Genomic DNA, 17,492 nt, shown 5'->3' with positions numbered 1-17,492 from the left:
ACAAGTCCCCAAACTACGAAACAACAATATAGCTGCAGGACCACTTAAATGGATAACATTAACAAGTCCACAAAGTCAGTGATGTGCTTCAATACGTTTGTTACAGTGAGTCATAAACAACCTCCTCTCTGGATTTTATTGCTACACCGCTTTAAAAAACCAGGAAGACACGACTGTGTGTGTGTGTGTGTGTGTGTGTACTACAGCTCCTATTCAACAAACAGTCTACATCAGTGTTTTTTACACACACTCCTCCACACACACACACACACACACACCTACGCTGCTGGCCCACCGGCTGAGTCTAGAAGGGTGTGTTGGTTAGAGATAAGATTTTCTCTGATGTCCTGATTTCTCTTATTCCTAAGCCAAAGTGCCCCCCCCCCCCCCCCTCGCTTGTCACCTTGCAGCACCTCCTCACACACACACAACCTCACATGATCAGCAAGGGCACACATTTCATACTTCAAATGGCCCAAATAGAAGATTTTCCTTACTGCTGCATAAGCAGCTACGCATCAAGGGAGAGACGCAATACCTACAGTCGCGGCGTTGGGGTTTATTTAATTACATCACCACCCTTTTTGTTGAAAAATCATAAATAAAAGAACAAGCTCATCATCTCGGGTTAATTATTCCCTCAGCATTAATTAGGCAATCAGCTGGCAATGCATTACTCCACCGGAGCCCATGAAATATGGATAGACAGCACTTGTCTCTGTTGTACTCGCATGTTTCCAAAAGGTGCGAATGTTGATGCTGCAGACAACCACAGCCAGTCAGTCAGTGATACAGTCTCATGGTGAAAACATATCCAATGTTACATTTTTGTGTTGCATTATTCCAGAAGGTAATCTGGTTTATTTGCAGTTTAGCTACATCTACAAACATATACGGGTCCTTCCATTCGATTTTCATAAAACATCTGAGTCAGCTCAACAGAAAGGAGCAGTGTGGTGTTGTTTCCAGTACCAAAATGCTTCAAACATCTGCATTTCTAAAATTCTATCGAGGGCAGCAACTCCGTATCAGTTAATCATGCGATTGTTTTCTTGATTCACTGTTTGTCAAAATCGCAAAACTAGCTGAGATTCCCAGAGCACAAGGTGACTTCTTCAAACGTCAGTAAGAATGTGGAGATAATCAGGAAATCCTGAAACCGGCTCTTTGGAATTGTTGCTTGAAAAATGACTCAACTGATTTGTCGATTGTCCAAAAAGTTGCAGATTCATTTTTCGTTGATCAACTAATTGGACAATTGGCTGCTTGTTTCACCCCTGTGTAATAGGATACCATTCACCATACAACTGTCTGAATCATATCAGTGTTCATAACTGAAATGGGTAGTTGTTTAGATGTATGCACATGCTTCATTCATGCTCGCTTCCGGTGGGAACTCCACTTCGTGTGTATCCATTGAAAAAGTCCGAAGGAAACTGCGGTTTTAGGAAAGCCTTTACGGCGCCGCTCCTCCGCCATCCTGGCTCAAAGCCTCTGGGCCTCTAAGGAGCATGCTGGGTAACAGCCAGGCGCCAAAATGGAGGACGGCTGAACAGTTTCACAACCCCCGTGTGGGAGGAGCTTGGTTTTCTGGAAGCTCCGTGGAGCGTCCAAGCACACGGGAGGAAGAAAAAAACAAAAACATACACCAACGACTGGAAAGTGTTGCCGAGCCGAGGAGAAAGAGACGGAGAGTGCAGCTTCTCCGTTTGTACGGTGAACACTTCATCCCGCCCGTTGGTCGGTTTTACGCGACTAGGACTGCGCGCGTCTGTGTGCGCGCGTATCCCCCTGAAGTGTAACCCGTGGCTGTTCGGGAAGTGGAGATCACTGTAACGTTAACCCACCTGGACCAGCGCTGTAACCCGAGCCTGATGCGCACCGCCAACCGGGGGTCTGTCCGGGCATTTCCTCCTCTGTGTGAGTGCAACATTTAACAACACCGTAGTCGTTACCGCCAGCGGAGTAATGCTTGTTTGACAACCACGTATGGTTTGCGTTTTGAGACGGGAGTACGTCACCGGGAAGCCGTGGGAAAGGCGGGGCCGAACCGGCGGACTCCCAAACCGGATTATTGAGCTCCCCCTGTGCCGAATCACCCACAGCGACGCAGCATATTTTTTTGGGGGGGCGGGGGGCGGACGAAGGAGGCAGCAACTGGAATTTAGAAACCTTTCTTGGGAACTCTTTACCGACCACACGAGCGGTGTTTTGTCATTCATGTCTGCCTAAACGGTCAGCTGCTCGTGGCCTCTCCGTTCCCCTCTTTTTTTAGGAGCGCCGTCAGGTTTGGGACGCATATTTTGGGGATAATTTTTCCCCCCAGCCGGGGTCGGACTATGGCGGACGACGACATCCTCTTTGAAGATGTGTACGAGCTCTGCGAGGTCATTGGCAAGTAAGTGTTGCATTGCTGTTTTTACTCCACAGTGTAATTCCTTTACGAACGTCAGTCACCGGGGCATTCCAATTAGCTCCTCCTAACACCCCGAGGGTATGACACGCGCGCACACACACTCAAACGCACGTGCACGCTCCAAAAAAAGCCTGGTGATATTTGTGTAGGAATTAACGGTGTCCCCGTGGTCATCATAATTGATGGTGACCTTAATGGCACACTATATTATCTGAAGACATCCCACAACAGTTTAAAACACGGGTGTTATGGAATTTTATTTTATGGTCGCCGTTGATGTGATAACAGTTGTTGCATTCCCAGTTTTATTGCTTTCTTCCAACATGAAGATAAGATCCTGTTTCGCTGTGGCAGCGTTTATCATCCTCCTGCTGTGGTTGCCCGGACGTTACACAGTACACTTGGCGAGATACCGTGTGCTTTGACCCCAGGTGGCGGTTGGCAACTTGCTGCAGAGATGAAAGGGCAGGGCACCAGACCACCGTGAGTCCAGCACTGCTGCACATCTGGTCACGGTTAGTGACTGAAGGTCTCACCCGGGCATCCTTCTAGTGATGTTCACTGCTCGGGTAAGAGGACAGCGGTGCCTGCAGAGAGGAGTCCCCGAGCATTTCAACTAGGTCGGGTTCATCCCCTGAGGAATAAGAATCTACGTTACCCCCACGCTAAAATAACTAATGCAAATATATATCTAGCAAATACACATTTCATCCTATAAGAATAGTATAGAATACTAACAGAAAGACAACTATAAACTCCCTTCAGAATAATAGTTTATAGGTTTAAATCGGTGATTTATACTGTTGCTACAATTACCTTCCTGTTGTAATCCCGCCTTAGAAATAAGGGAGGCAACAAACCTCAGGGTATCATTAACTTTTATCCATATAATTATAATCTATTGCAGCCAAGATGTGTCCGTGCAGCTGCGGCGCTTTATTTCTGGTGACCCGGCCTCTTCGGTCATTGCTCACTGTGCTTGCGGATGCTTTGTTCTGCCCTAATGGCTGCAGCACCTGCACCACACCTGGGACTTTCCAACTTCACATAAAGGAGCCGGAGAAAGTAACAAGAGAGGCGGGTAAACGGCGAGGGAGACCGCCTCTTCGTTTTGGAGAAGAAGAAGATCTGTTTGAGGGGAAACCGCCTCTGTTTTGAAGAAGTGACTGTGTCGTCCAAACGGCTGGTCTTGAATGAAGCACTTCATTGGGCGTTACAAGCAGAAGCTCCGTGTGAATCAGGAGCTTGGCAGGCTTGACGGACAGAGCCAGTCAGTCATAGCGGGCCGACTGGTTCTGGGGGTGTCACGCAGGTGGTTGACTGTTTGACAGGGTGATCCGTCCTGCGCTGCACAGCACATGTTTAGGCAAGTTTTGAAAGCGCTGTGTGCTCTTTTTTTGTTTTGTTTGTTTTGTGTCCCACACAGTCACAAGCTGTTTCTCGCTCACTCAAACAAGCGTGGTCCCCAAGAGCTCCTCCTGCTCCATCGGCCCCGCGCCTTCATGTTTAATGCAAACTTATAACAATCACCGTTTTAAATATGTGTTCAGGTTCTGGTGGGGCAGAAGGAACACTTGGAAGCCAAATGCTTTTGAGTCAGCCCGCCACACACAACAACACACTTGCTCTTAGTTTTCTGAATCGCAGTGTTACTCATTGGACAGACCGCCTGTGATTTACAGAGAGCGGCCTTTTATCAGCCGCCCTGCTGCTCTCCCGCGTGGAGAGCTGCTGCAGCCGCGGCTTCTTTTTAAGACTGCGCCGAAGCACCAATTGTGGCTTTTTGATCCCGAAAGAGAACGAATTAACTGCAAGGGAAATCCAACGACAACACCGCAGCCAGGAAAGACATTACTTTAAAAGCCCAACGCCCTGGATCGAGCATTGGAGCAAGTGTGTGTGTTCTATTCGTGTCCATGCACACGCGTCAGTCGACTATAGCATGAAGACTTGGCCCCCGTGAGCATGTTGTGTACATCCGTCTGGCTGTCAGATTGATCCTGCCCGTTGTGCTGCTGTGTCCCGAGGCGCAAGGACGGGAGAAACAAAAGACAAGAACGAGGAGAGCAAGTCATGGATTGAGGATGAGAGAAAGAGAGGTTTGATGTGGGACGAGTGAGGGAGAAGGAGAGGTCAGTAGAAGGAAGCAGCCCATTAGTTTGACTCACGCATTAAGAGACATCTTGTGCCCCCGGGCCATGCTCTTTTCTGGTTCATCCACGGGAGAAAAAAAACAAAAGGTGTGCCTGTGTTTCTCACAGTAGGGGACGTAACGCAGCGCTGTGCATAAAGGAATGGACAGCTGGAAAGATGTTGTTTTCCTTTTGTTGCTCCTCGCAGCTCTAAACTGCAGCTAATGCTTGTGGACAACAGCAAATGCTAATTTCAGTGCATCGGACCGAAACGGCACAGCGTCCCAGGTTTGGGGAAAGTAATGACGTCGTGTTTGCAACATCAGACTGCAGTCGACACAAAGACACCAAGTGTTCCAGTTTTCTGGCCCTATCCCGAAAAAGACAATCTTCCTACCGTGAACATAGCTGTAAAATGAATATTACACCCATGCATCTCTGCTGGGCATGCATCTCTGCAATCGTAACTCCAAACTGTATATGCCGTTCACATGACACGTATCAAATGTGGAATACTGCAAATAACAGTGGAGTGTTAGTGTGCATGTAAAGGTTGTCAGTGTTAACAGCATTGGTGCTCCAGTCACAGGCCATTGAGAGTTTATGCAGCGAAGCGTTGAGTCTCTCGGCTCCTCTGTTAATGGAGCCAGAACCGTGAGTTAGTATTCGCTGAACGGATCAACGGCCCACCTGTCCCCGAGTATTTGGACTCGCTGTGGATTTAATAGCGGAGATCGTCCTGGAAACATATCGCCGTGGAGGTGATCTGCTCCACTCTGAACAAAATGAATTACCCTCCATTTGCATAGCTCGCGGCCTAGCAGGACACTCGAGGGTGCTGTACAAGGCCTGCATGTCATTAAATAAAAGCCCGAGGCCTATCTCGTGTGTCTCATTCACCTCCCACAGTGAACCGACATCACCCCGTAATCCACGGGGGGTGAGATACCTGCTAGTTCACCGGTTCACCGCTGTCTCTTTCAGCTTGCTTGTGGGGGAAGGTTTGTAGGAGTGTGTGCGGCGTGACTCTCTCATCCCTCAGGGGGAGTAGAGTGTTTTTCTGGTGCCAAGGTGCCACCCACCAGTTTAGTTAATTATGTATTTTAAAGGCTCCGCTGCAGGAGCCACGTCTCTGGCAGAGTTGGCCGTGGAGCTCAGGTTGTTGGTGGCGATGTGCGACGCCAGCTAATGCTGAGCACGAGTGGCCTGAGATATTCTACAAATAAGCCACACAGCAGACCCGAGGGCTGTGGGTCAGTAGGTTGAACACTGCTCTGTTTACATTGTCAGACTCTAGTGTGTTTTTAAAAGGCAGTCTGCCCGGCACACAACTTAATGGCAGCTGTGTTCACTGCCGAGGCTCTTCTCCTCGAAAACATTAATTACACCCGGGGTCAATTTGAATAACGGCGTCTGCCAAGTGGTGCTGTCTCCTGCACTGAGTTGTCATCTTTTCAGTGGTTGAGATGTGTGCTTGGCAGGATGTTCCTGCTCTTTAGCGCCAGCCTAATAAATGAATTCCCTCTGAAGTTACCGAAACAATATACCAATTAAAAAAAAAAATGCAACTTTTTAAAAGTCATAATGCAACAGCGACGTGACTGAATTGGGTGCTGGGCCCCGAGGGAATATGCGCGTGGAGTCGTCCCCGGGGCCTTTCGCCTGCACCGTGTGTATAATTATGTGCAGGCAACTTGTATTATGTGAGCTTCGCCTCTCTGTTGGGGTTTGGCGGCGGAAAAAAATCTGCTGAAAGGCTGGTTCCTGCACGCACAATTACACATGGATGATCTAGCGGAGAGATCTTGCACTCGGCCACTAGAATATTAATCCGTCCTCATCAAGCTGGAGAAAACACCCCCAGCAGACCCCAGCAGCTCCCTGGGAGCAGCGGAGAGTAGAGGAGCTACATCTGGCTTCTTGTTGAGCCCCTCAGAAGGACCAGCTCTGTTCAGGTCTCGCAGTAGATGCTGCTGAAGTAACAGGAACATGTGGCGTGTTTAAACCTGGAAGGACTGACTGTTTTTGGCCACCTAAGGGAAGTGGAAACGAAGGATGCACTGATCCGACGTCTGCAGTCCCGATACCTGGTCTTTGGGTCTCGGCCGCTACAGAGAACCGGTCCGACACAAGAGTTTAATTAACACGGCTTCATGCCTCACTGTGTGGAAGAGACTGGGATCACTCTATCATATGTAAGGCAACATTGACGTATCATCACATTTTAAGTTGATACGGTGAACTTGTGAGCAAACAGTTGCTTATTTTACACATCCAGGTGGTCATGTGATGCATTATTCACTCTCTTTTACCTCCGTGTTTGGTCTCCACCAACTCCTGAGGGAACTGTGTTTATGTCATGATGACCGTGTCAGTTGATCGGTTAGAAATACAGTAACATAGTTTGTGCATTGTCAAAACAATGAACGGTACTGATTGATAAGTATACAAATACTTGCATCAAGATATGTGGAGCTATTGTAGTATACATTACTGTTATGCAGAGGTTCTTCCATATTGTCAACTCCTACATTGCAACTTGCCGATTATGCAGCATGCTTGATATCGTGTGTTTTAGTGGTTTGACCGAGACAAATAGCTTTGTGTCCTCCGCTGAAATAAACGTGTATCTGGCCCAAAGCTGTGCAACTATCTGCAGCCTCTCCACCAAACACACAATCCTTAAGATATTTATAGAGGCTGCCAGTCACTGGATCATTTTAAAGCATGGATGTGTTTCTTCACCTCCTCAGGCTGTTGTGTGTGTGTGTGTGTGTGTGTGTGTGTGTACTTGGCAGGAAAGAGCAGCGTAATCGGAGCCGATATTCAGGGATCTCTTCCAGCGTTCTGCATTTCCACTTCATGTTGGCGTGGAGGGAAGAAAAAGCATATGCAACACCTGACCTTTTTACTAATGGAGGAATCAGTCGTGTTCTCCAGATGATGCGGAGGAAGAGGCCCGTCTGATGAAAGCCTGGCTCACTGTTGTCACATTGACTAAGCGGGCTCAGTATTTCAGTTATCTGTAGAATAGCAGACACTGACCCGCAGAGCCTCGTCACCGGGCTTTTGCCTCGGCTACAGCTGCAATTTAGCGTCGTTTAAGTCTCTTCTAGATCTGGGCTATTGGAGATATTCTTCATTGGGAAACTGAAGTTGCTGTCTACAGTTACTTCATTTGCTTGCCTGCAAGAGCTTGAGGGATCCGGGATCGCTTCCATCGGAGAGAGAAAGCCGCTGTCTGAGTTTATGATCTCGGAGGCTCTCGGTGTCTTTTATTTATTGTGCTGTGATGTGGTTTACTGTCAGAGGCAAGACTAAGAAACGGTAAACCGCTGAGTCGTGTCATTTCAAAACCTAGAGAATTTCTGTGCATATACGTTTTCTGATGATGGAATAATACTTTGCACAGTAAAAACTAAAAGGGGAACAGGAGGCTGCTCAGCCTCTTAAAGCAACACTGTCGTAGTCGGGAGAGGACACGAGGTGTTTGTAGCTGCCCTGAGGCACTAACTCACCCAGATGGTTTATTTACCGGTTTCTGCTTTGTGTGTGAGCGCATGTCTGACTGAGGATCTGACTGTGTGATCGCAGCAGCTTTCTGTTAGCCAACAAGGTGATATAGTACCTGTTTTATTTATATAACACTCCCCACCTGCCCCCGTCTGTGTCTGGAGTGTGTGTGTGTGTGTGTGTGTTATGAGTCTCATCTGTCAGTTAATAAAACACATTTAGAAAGATGATGAAGATCTCTGTGAAGTCATACATTCAACACAGCAGCAGCACAAATGTTTATATGCTACTTGCCTTGGCTTCTATGAATAAATATTATGTAATTTATGGTTTTTTTAAGCTCCTGTTGGTCTTTGGTTTGTCTGGATTAAGTTGCCAAAAGTCGCCGGTGCATGCAGTGACATTTTAGTGCTATTTCTGACTCCTTTCTCTTGTTTCCAGTTTATTTTCTTTGTCCTGCTGTCGTTCAATTTGGGGCCTTTTTTTTTCCAATCTAACCCGATTTCCATGCTGCATGCCAAAGCACACAGTGTCACCTGGGTTACAGAACAACACCCAGCATGCAACACACGGGGAAAAGACATTTCCCTTTCAAACCTTGAGAAAATAACAGTTTATAGCCGTATAATTTTCGAGGACATTAACCAAACACAGAGCCCCAGAAGTTACTTATTACACCAAATGAAAGGTGAACGTGCTGGTGTTGGAGAAAGGATTGGGCTCGATTGTTGGCATGTTGGCTCCCGACGACAGTCGGACCCGTTTGTTCAGTGGCAGGAAGAGAAACAGCCCTGAAGGGAAACGTTAGAGCCACGAGTGTAAAGTGAGAACCCTCCTGTGCTGAAGATGGTTTGCAGATGTCGAGAGGCGTTGCTGTGATTTCACAGGTTTTCACTGCGCTACACCTTCATCGCACTACGTCGTGTGAAAGCTCCTCCTGCTTCAGCTCGTAGCTTCAGACCCGACGCATAATTCAGGCCAAGTTACAGTTCATTCAAAGTGCGTTATCACACTCAGGTGTTGAGGGTAAAACACTCGCTGGATGAGCTCATAAGGCCGAGGAAGGTCAGACGTTGAAGAGGTCTGTTTAGAGTGTTTGCTTTGGTAATGCTCCCGGTGTGTGTGTGTGTGTGTGAGAGAGAGAGAGATCTGAGTACCTTGAAGTCGTCCCTGACGTATACATTTAGGGAGATGAGGGCTACAGCAGCACTTGTGGTACACAGACCAGCTTCAATGTAAGACCTCTACCGATCAAATTAAGTTGTTCTGTGTTCTCCAGCTATTGCGTATATGTGCTTGATTAAGTTTGCTAAATTATTCTTATAAAGCTCCAGGCATTTAGTCGATTAGTAAGTTGCGCCATAAATTACTATAGTGAGTCAAGTCTGAACATAAGTTATGTTCTATAACATAAATAAAAGATTCAAGTCCATTTTATTTAAAAAGCCCAATATCACAAATCAGCCTCGGGGGGCTTTACAAGTGGAGCGGTTCTGTGTCTCACAGCGACGGGCCCGTTGTTAGTGACTGCAGCCATGAAGGCACGTGTACCGCTGTAACTCCGTTCAGCTCCGTTTCTATAGAGCTCCGTCTCACAGAGTTCTTCTCGCCATCATCCGTGTTGGTGAGAGATCAGCCCGTCCTGCTTCCACGTGCTTTCTGTCCCATGCACACGCTCAACTGTGTGATTGACCTCGATCCAACGAGGAACAAATGCATATTTACAGAACCAGTGTGACAAGACCGCTGGAGACGCAACACACACTCTGTTGTGTGGCAGAGTGCTGCATGTGTGGTCCTGCTGCTGCTGCTTCTTCACCGTGGAAATGCTTTCCAATCGCTGGTCTCAAAGGTTTTACCTCCAGGCAGTTAAATTACTGAACAGCAAATTAGAATTAGATTATTTTCATTGTCGAATATAGTTGTTAAGGGACGAGAGAACCAGGCCAGATGCATTTAAACGCACAACTGTACTTAAAAGTTCTATGACAATAAACTTCTTATAGACTTCACGTGCACTGAATTAACATAGAATCGGACTCGGAGCCTCCAGAAACACACTTATTTTAGGACAAAGGATCTTTAATGCCTTTACCGGTGAGTAGAAACCTTATGTCAACACTGAAATTCATTTGTAAAGCCGATAGACTTGAGTGCTGTGATATCACGAGACTTCTCTGTTAGCCTCCGGTTTCTGTAGTCTATTAGTCTGCCAGCTAGTTATTTACTAACCTATAAACACTTCCAGGCTCTAACAAGGTTCTACCAGCCCATTAAAAGTTATTGCCCGCTAATTGGAGGGCAATGCGCTCTCCTTCCCACCTTGCTGTGTTACTTCTTATCCAGAGGTGCGGCTGTGATCCAGGTCTTTGCTGACGTCGATTTTGATTAGAATGTTGCTTCATCACACACCGCTCTGATCTCAGCCGCTACAGTCCTCATCCGTCTGACCTCTGACCCCGAACACGCACCGCATGTAGTTCTGACTCCGACCCGAGCACGCGCACACGGCTCCATGTGCAGCGTGTCAACCTGTGCCCGCGCTCCCTGGTTCCATGTTTGTGTGCGTTCACATGAGCCTGATGTATTGTGATGTTGGCCCCCGGTGACAACTAGAATAGATGTATTTCATTCAGTCTCTCATTATTGTTTTCGTGTTTAACATGTTATTTTCTTCTTCCTGGAACGGTTCTAATGGGCTCCTTAAAGACAGGAAGTCTCATGTAGCAGTGATAATCACAGCCTGCCTCCTAAACAATGCTTCATATTGATTAGAAGAGCACCTGTGAGACACACACACACACACACACACACACACATATACGTTCAACCCTCAGATTGTGAGTCTTTGTAACCCAGCGATTGTCTGTCCTTTTTGTCCTTGAGCTTGATGTGTGGTTATTTCATGGCGCTGCACAGATATATATATATATATATATATATATATATATATATATATATATATATATATATATATATATATATATATATATATATATATATATATATATATATATATATATATATATATATATATATATATATATATATATATATATATATATATATATATATATAAATAAATAAACGGGTCAAATACACTTACCAAACAGGCACACATATATTTTAACAGACTTGGACATCAAGCTGCACCTATTCCATTATGTATGTCGAAGTCTGTGGCTGTGCTGTGGCTTGCAACTGGGTTTAAATCATTGATCGTGGCTGCGGAGGAGATGCAGCGCGCGGTGCGGAGAGCCCGGTCTGTGCGGTCTGGCCAGTGCATGCATGTGCGTGACGGGGACGTGCATCGAATGTCTCACCTTTTTGTAATCAGTCATTGTAATGATGCAGTTATTCAAGGGTGTTGGTGTTAACGGCGTAGAGATCAGGGTTAGGGAGCAGCGAGTGCTTGGAGGAGCATCGATGTGGAGGGCCCTTAGCGGGCCGCTGCCACATGTAGCCGGGGTATTGCGGCGGTGTTGACGTATTGTCTGACAGACGGGTGACACGTGCTCCGTGTCCCGGCCCCATTGTAAGCGCAACTGCGGCTTCGGTGTCGGGAGGCGCGGAGCGAGTCTCGCCGCGGTGCGCCGGGTGGAAAACCACACGTCTCACTTCAAGCTGCCACAATCTCACAGTGCAATGCACATTTACCACTCAAGTTCTCTTTATCTCCTCCACTCCCCTCCATCTCTCTGCTCTCCCTCAACTCCCACTTGAAATGTCAGTCTCAACTGACACTCTCTCTCTCTCCGTCTCCAAGTCGTTGTGGTGCGACTTCCTACGATGTCGTCTCACCACAAACCATGTGGTGTTTCTATGCGTGTGCTGACCCACACACACACACACGCACACACCACACAATGTGGGCTCTCTGACGCGTTCGTGTCACTCCTACTCCTGGCCTTGTACAATGCCTCTGCTCACATTTGTTCTCTTTTATGCCATCTGTCAGTAGCTCAGATGAAGCTGGCATTACTCGGCTTCTTCACAATTGACAAAGGCGATGTTTGTTCTGGTAGAGGAGTTCTATGAAGCCTCTGCAGCAGCAGAGTGACTGGAAGAACAGTGCCACTGTCAATTTGTAGCCTTCTCTGCCCTGCCATCTGCAGCACTACGGGGCGCTGACAGCCTTCCACTGCATATGTTCTGATTCGGTGCATGTGTGGCGAGAAAAATCTGCTCTAAAAAAAGCCATGTCTACACCTGTCAACTAAGAACATGCAGCGGCAGCAGCGGCACGACTCTGTGTCCAAAACACCCAGCTGTCACGGTCACCTCACCTTCTGTGCAGCTCGTGGTGTTAAAACACAGCTTTGTGGTTCATACCGTCTGATATGGATGTTTATCCTTACACAGCCAATCGTCTGCCACACACACGCGCGCGCACACACACACACACACACACACACCCAAATATTTACCCTCTTCTTTTCTTTTATTTTCTTCTGGTAAGGCTTTTGAATTACCTGCCAGAGTGTGTGGGAATACAACCTGTAAGAGGAGTCTCAGCCGCTGTCTTTATCGTCTGGTTTTTGAAGAAAACTGAGTAAAATCCACGGTGCAGTCATGTACCTTGGCTCTTATGTCTTTGTCGTTTCTTAGATCGTAGCATTTTCAGCCAAACTGTGACGATAAATCCATAAAAGTACTTTACACAAAGATGTAATGGCCTGAGCCTGCAGGGTTGTCCCCATAGACGTGGCTAAGAAGTGGACGTAGTCACCGCGATGTCACCCATCTGTTTGTGAGCGGTATTTGGGCCGTCGCCATCTTGGTTTTTTTGCCACCAGAAGTGACCCGAGAGTGGGGCGAAGTAAAACCGAACGCCGAATAAGACTGAGATCCTGCACGTCAGCAAAAATGCACGTCGTTAAATAATCATGTGACTCAGAGCAGTTCATATCAAGGGGGCGGAGCCATTAAATGTAATTCTTTCTTCCAGCAGATGGACTTCGCTGAATATGAGCTATTTATAATCGGTGCAAAGAAAGAAGAGGTGCACACCTGTGTGGTAATCTGCTCCCTTTGTTGCTCGCTCACAGCACGTGCAACAAACAATGAGCGGTGTATTTTTTCAAATCTACAGGCAGCAAGTGTTGGAGACTAAAAATACACCTCGGATGGAGAATCTCTCAGAAGTGATTGAGGACGGAGCGTGTTTCACTGGTTTTGTCACAGTTAATACTCGGAGAGAGGTGTGTCAGTGTTACTGAGGACGAGGCTGGAATTTGGGTTGACGTTTAGTGAGGATAAGGAGAGCCGAAATGTGCTGCAGTCAAATGATAACTGTATAAAGACACACACACACACACGCTCACAGATCCTCCATATGGTTGCCCAGACAGCATCATGGTGTTTTACTCAGCTCTCAGTGACTCCTTGCTGCCATGTGTGTGTGTGTGGTCTGATATCCTGGGCTTAAGCTTGTCCCCTGCCATGCCCACTGTACGATAGTGTTTACACACGATGAGCCAGCATAAGTAATTGTATCTAAATGGCATTGGACTACGTTCTCACGTGTGGATAAATGTGTTGACGCCTCTGGCTCTGAAACTTATGTGAAGGCCCACGCTCTCGTGCAGGCCGTGGCCTTCAAGGCTCTCTGTAATTATGCTGTTCAGAAACGCGTTGCTTTACACATGCACGCAGTCACACTGTGGGACATTACTGAACGCAAATGAAACCTGCAGGGGAGCACAATCACCTGCCCACGGTTCTGGGTAGTGGTGTAACGGACCGTAGGTGATCCGGCCGATGCGGTGAAAGGATCGACATTGATGCGTTCTAGCCGCTCGTCCCTGATAATGGTGTTCTGAACATCACGTTTGTGTCACAATCGTCAGTAGGAGAGCCGGCAGCACCGGAGCTAACGCACAGTTCATGATTGGGTCACGCTATAATCAGTAAAAACGAGTATTATTATACCGTCATCCTGATGTGTTCAACGGTAATCTTTTAAATTGTGATATTTGCCAAGAAACTAGACTTAATGAAGTTGTTTGAAGGAGATGTTTACACAGCAATATAGAATATTACAGAGGGAATTATGAGCTGTTCCTCGCTCTAAGCAGCTTATAAAAGATAATAAAACTACTAAAGATGTTTTTCAATCAATAAAAATACAATCTTATTTCCTAATTTGAGTTGTGTGTGTGTGTATATAATAACCACTATAGATGATTAAAGGAAGTAGAATGATGATAATTACAATTTTAGACGTTTGACGAGAAGCATCTCTAGAAGTAAGATTTGCTCCTTTTTTTTGTTTTCTGCTGATCTGACCAGTGACGAAAAACCCAACTGAGTTTTGCGATGCCCAGCTGTGGGTGTAAAGTCTCCGGCTGGTTGTGGACTCAAAGGCCCAAACACAAACACAGAGGAACTTGTTTGCAGCTTGACGGAGCGAACGGAGGCTGATTAGTTTACTGCATTCCTTGCAGAGGACCGACAGAGGAAAAGGACTTTGGAATTAACATTCCTCTTGAACTCTTCATATGGCTGCTCAGCTGTGTGTGTGTGTGTGTGTGTGTGTGTGTGGTGCTGCCGCCCATCCAGATGAGCGCCCATGTGCCTCTGACTAAGTGTTGACACCACAGGATGTCAGCTACTCTCTCTCTCCGTCAGCTGAGGAGAAGACAGAGTGTGTGTGTGTGTGTGTGTGCCGAGTGTAATCATGTGTGTCTAAGTCGGTGTCACCCCGTTCATGAAAGGCGTATGTGATCTCTTAGTTTATAACGGTGTGTGTGCTAATCTTAGCTTTAGCGCTGGCTTTAGCCAACGATGAGGATTAAGAGACATATAAGCACATGACGAGTGCCGCTGGACGGAGCTCACTGTTGACGACGAGCTACACACAGAGATGACTCTTCAAAAGTAGTGAAAACTTAATCGGGTCAGAAAGTACATCACATACTACTTGAAGAACAACCTTTGCACTCATTTCTATAGCAGGTCACGCTTCCCTGTAGATGCTGACTCTGTCATTGGTCATTTTAAGATGTTTTCTATCAGAATTAAACCAAAAATAACGAATAAAACGTCTAATACAAATCATATAAAACCATATAAAAATCTGCGCTTCAGTTGGATAGAAACGTGGCTAATGAGGCTTTCCTGGTTAAATGAACTGAAATACACTTTGGTAAATGTATGAAAAAGGGGGATGTATGTACCACTATCACACAATAATGCCCACAACATTCGATATGAACGTCGTCCCTTTACAACTGGTGTAGGGTTCTTGCCGTTGGTGGTATCGTGTAATGTTTTCAGCACCGTCCCTTCTCTCATTAAACTATTGTCTGCAAAAACCCAGAGCACTTAGTGAGCCCACGACAGCACTGTTCATAAGTAATGGCAGAGTGGGAACAAAAGTGCTGTCCACATAAATAAATGGTAACTGAGAGCGGGAGGGACCCGAGTCAGCGTGCGGCCGTACGTCCACACTCGCACTGCAAACCAGAGACAAAGCGACCGGTAATCATTCCTTTCAAATGACAGACGAGCGGTGACATTTAGGACACGAAATGAATAAATAAAGACAGATGGCAGGTTCACACTCGCAGCCAACAACAAGTGGAGCTTTTGCCAGAATTACAAAATGCTCGATTGACAGTTCAAGGTAGAAAGATGGTGTTGAGACGGTAACAGAACCAAACCGATGATGTCTCTTCACGCACCGTCAACGAGGTACATCATCGTCAATCTTTATTTCTACGTCAAAAGAAATATATATATATATATATATATATATATATATATATATATATATATATATATATATTTTACCTAACCCGAGCTAGAATGGGGGATAGTGGGCTCGGTGTCGTACTGCAGCTTCCAGACAGATGCCGAAAGGAGAAAGGCAGCGGGCGAGGTGAAGGCCAGAGCTTTTTCCTTTAGCTGAGCTGGTCGGAGGCTTCGAGTGTTTCTCGTGCAGACTGACCGGTCGGTGCGTACGGTGCGGTGCACTTAGGATCAGAGCCGGCCTTTACAAGCACACCGGAACATATTGTGGGCCGGAGAGAAAGGCTTTCTGCTGAGTATCGAGTTCCTCTCCGACACACACAGCTTGTCCCAGGCTCCCAGACAATTGACTGTGTAGCACAGATTGAGCGTATGCTGTGCGGAGGGCTGTTCGTGGGGGGCTCGGGTCCCTCGGAGAAGCGTCGCTGACATGTAAATCAATGCGGACTCGCTCAAGAAATCAGATGCAGCTCTCCGCTGTGTGGCCTCGCTGCCCTTCTCCTCGTCGTCTGAGAGGAGAGGTGGGAGGCTTGCATTTGCAGATATAAAAGCATCTTCCCGCCCTCATCACCTCAAGGTTGACTTGCGTTTTCTGTAGGAGACACTTCTTAGTATTTTGCTTTCATCCCTCTCTCTTTCTTTCTCTCTCTGTCTGTCGCTGTTTATTTCCACTTCGCTCTTCCTCGTTGGTGCTGTGTTCGGCCTGCGGGACGCTTAACTCCTTCTCTTTGCTACAGAACGGCAGCGCAGTTCTTCTGAAGTCTCTGAGAACTTGGCAGAAAGCTCTCTGGCACGGCCGCTCCGCCCTGGAGAACCTGTAGCGCTGGCAGAAAGCTGGGCTCGGGGGCACGGCTGATGGCGCTCCGAGTGTAATGATGATCGGGATGACTCCGGCTGAAACTGAGAATGTAGCCAAAGCGCTCATTTTCATGATATATACTGAAGCCTTTATTTGGGCGATTGAGTCACAGCTTTGATTCTCACACACTGTTGAACTGAGTGTTTCCATCCACAACATGCTGTTACTGTGAGAGCTTGATTCAGAGTTCAGTGAAAGTCCTCATAGAGGTCTGTGGTACTCGGACACGGATGTGGTCGAATGCGACCTAGCCTGCAGCCGACTCATCAACCGTTCTGCCAGATGTTTTCGTGGTTTGTTGTTCGCACATACCGAAGTCTCTGTATGCATCACACAGAGACTTATTACGAGGCAAGTTGAGCTTATTACGGGTAACGTACCGCTGTGTGTCTTAAAACTGCACCACAGAAATGGCAAAGATGCTTGAGGTCATTTAGAAACGGTGTTACTGTTGCTGTGAAATGCTGCTCAGTAGTAAACTTTATTTATTCAAGTTTCTTACCCAAAACTATATTTTACAAGATTACATTTGAATACATCACGATAACGGTATAATTTACCTTCGTTCAACACTTATTTCTACTGAATAGAGCACGAATGCGTCGTAATCTAACCGTGTGAATGCTACGCACGTTAGCTGTTAGCTTCGGTGACGCCAGCGTCACGAGCTCTCCTGCTGCGTTGTTGTTCACTGTCACGGATCGGCGATTAGAAAGCATCACTGTCCATGTTTTCACTGAATATCGCCCGAAAACGATCGCCAGTAAAACTTTATTTCACCCTGAGATACAACAGTTATTGCCTCATTGCTTTTCGTTTG

At 46.7% G+C, this 17,492-nt stretch overlaps 1 protein-coding gene across 7 annotated transcripts in view; it reads left to right on the top strand.

The window, feature by feature from the left end:
• Nucleotides 1-1,618: 1,618 nt before the first annotated feature.
• Nucleotides 1,619-17,492, top strand: part of caska (calcium/calmodulin-dependent serine protein kinase a) — an 83,997-nt gene continuing 68,123 nt past the window's right edge. For 4 of the 7 annotated variants that reach the window (XM_079277555.1, XM_079277560.1, XM_079277559.1 and 1 more), the window contains exon 1: nt 1,620-2,398. In XM_079277555.1, coding sequence (XP_079133681.1) covers nt 2,340-2,398 — 59 coding nt within the window. In that variant the 5' untranslated portion in view covers nt 1,620-2,339. Of the gene's footprint in view, nt 2,399-17,492 lie in introns of all 7 variants that reach the window. The other 3 variants (XM_079277558.1, XM_079277556.1, XM_079277554.1) reach the window with 1 other exon arrangement.

This window comes from Melanostigma gelatinosum (assembly GCF_949748355.1).
Source record: "Melanostigma gelatinosum genome assembly, chromosome: 10".
NCBI lineage: Eukaryota > Metazoa > Chordata > Actinopteri > Perciformes > Zoarcidae > Melanostigma > Melanostigma gelatinosum.
This window is presented reverse-complemented; position numbering and strand designations above follow the sequence as displayed.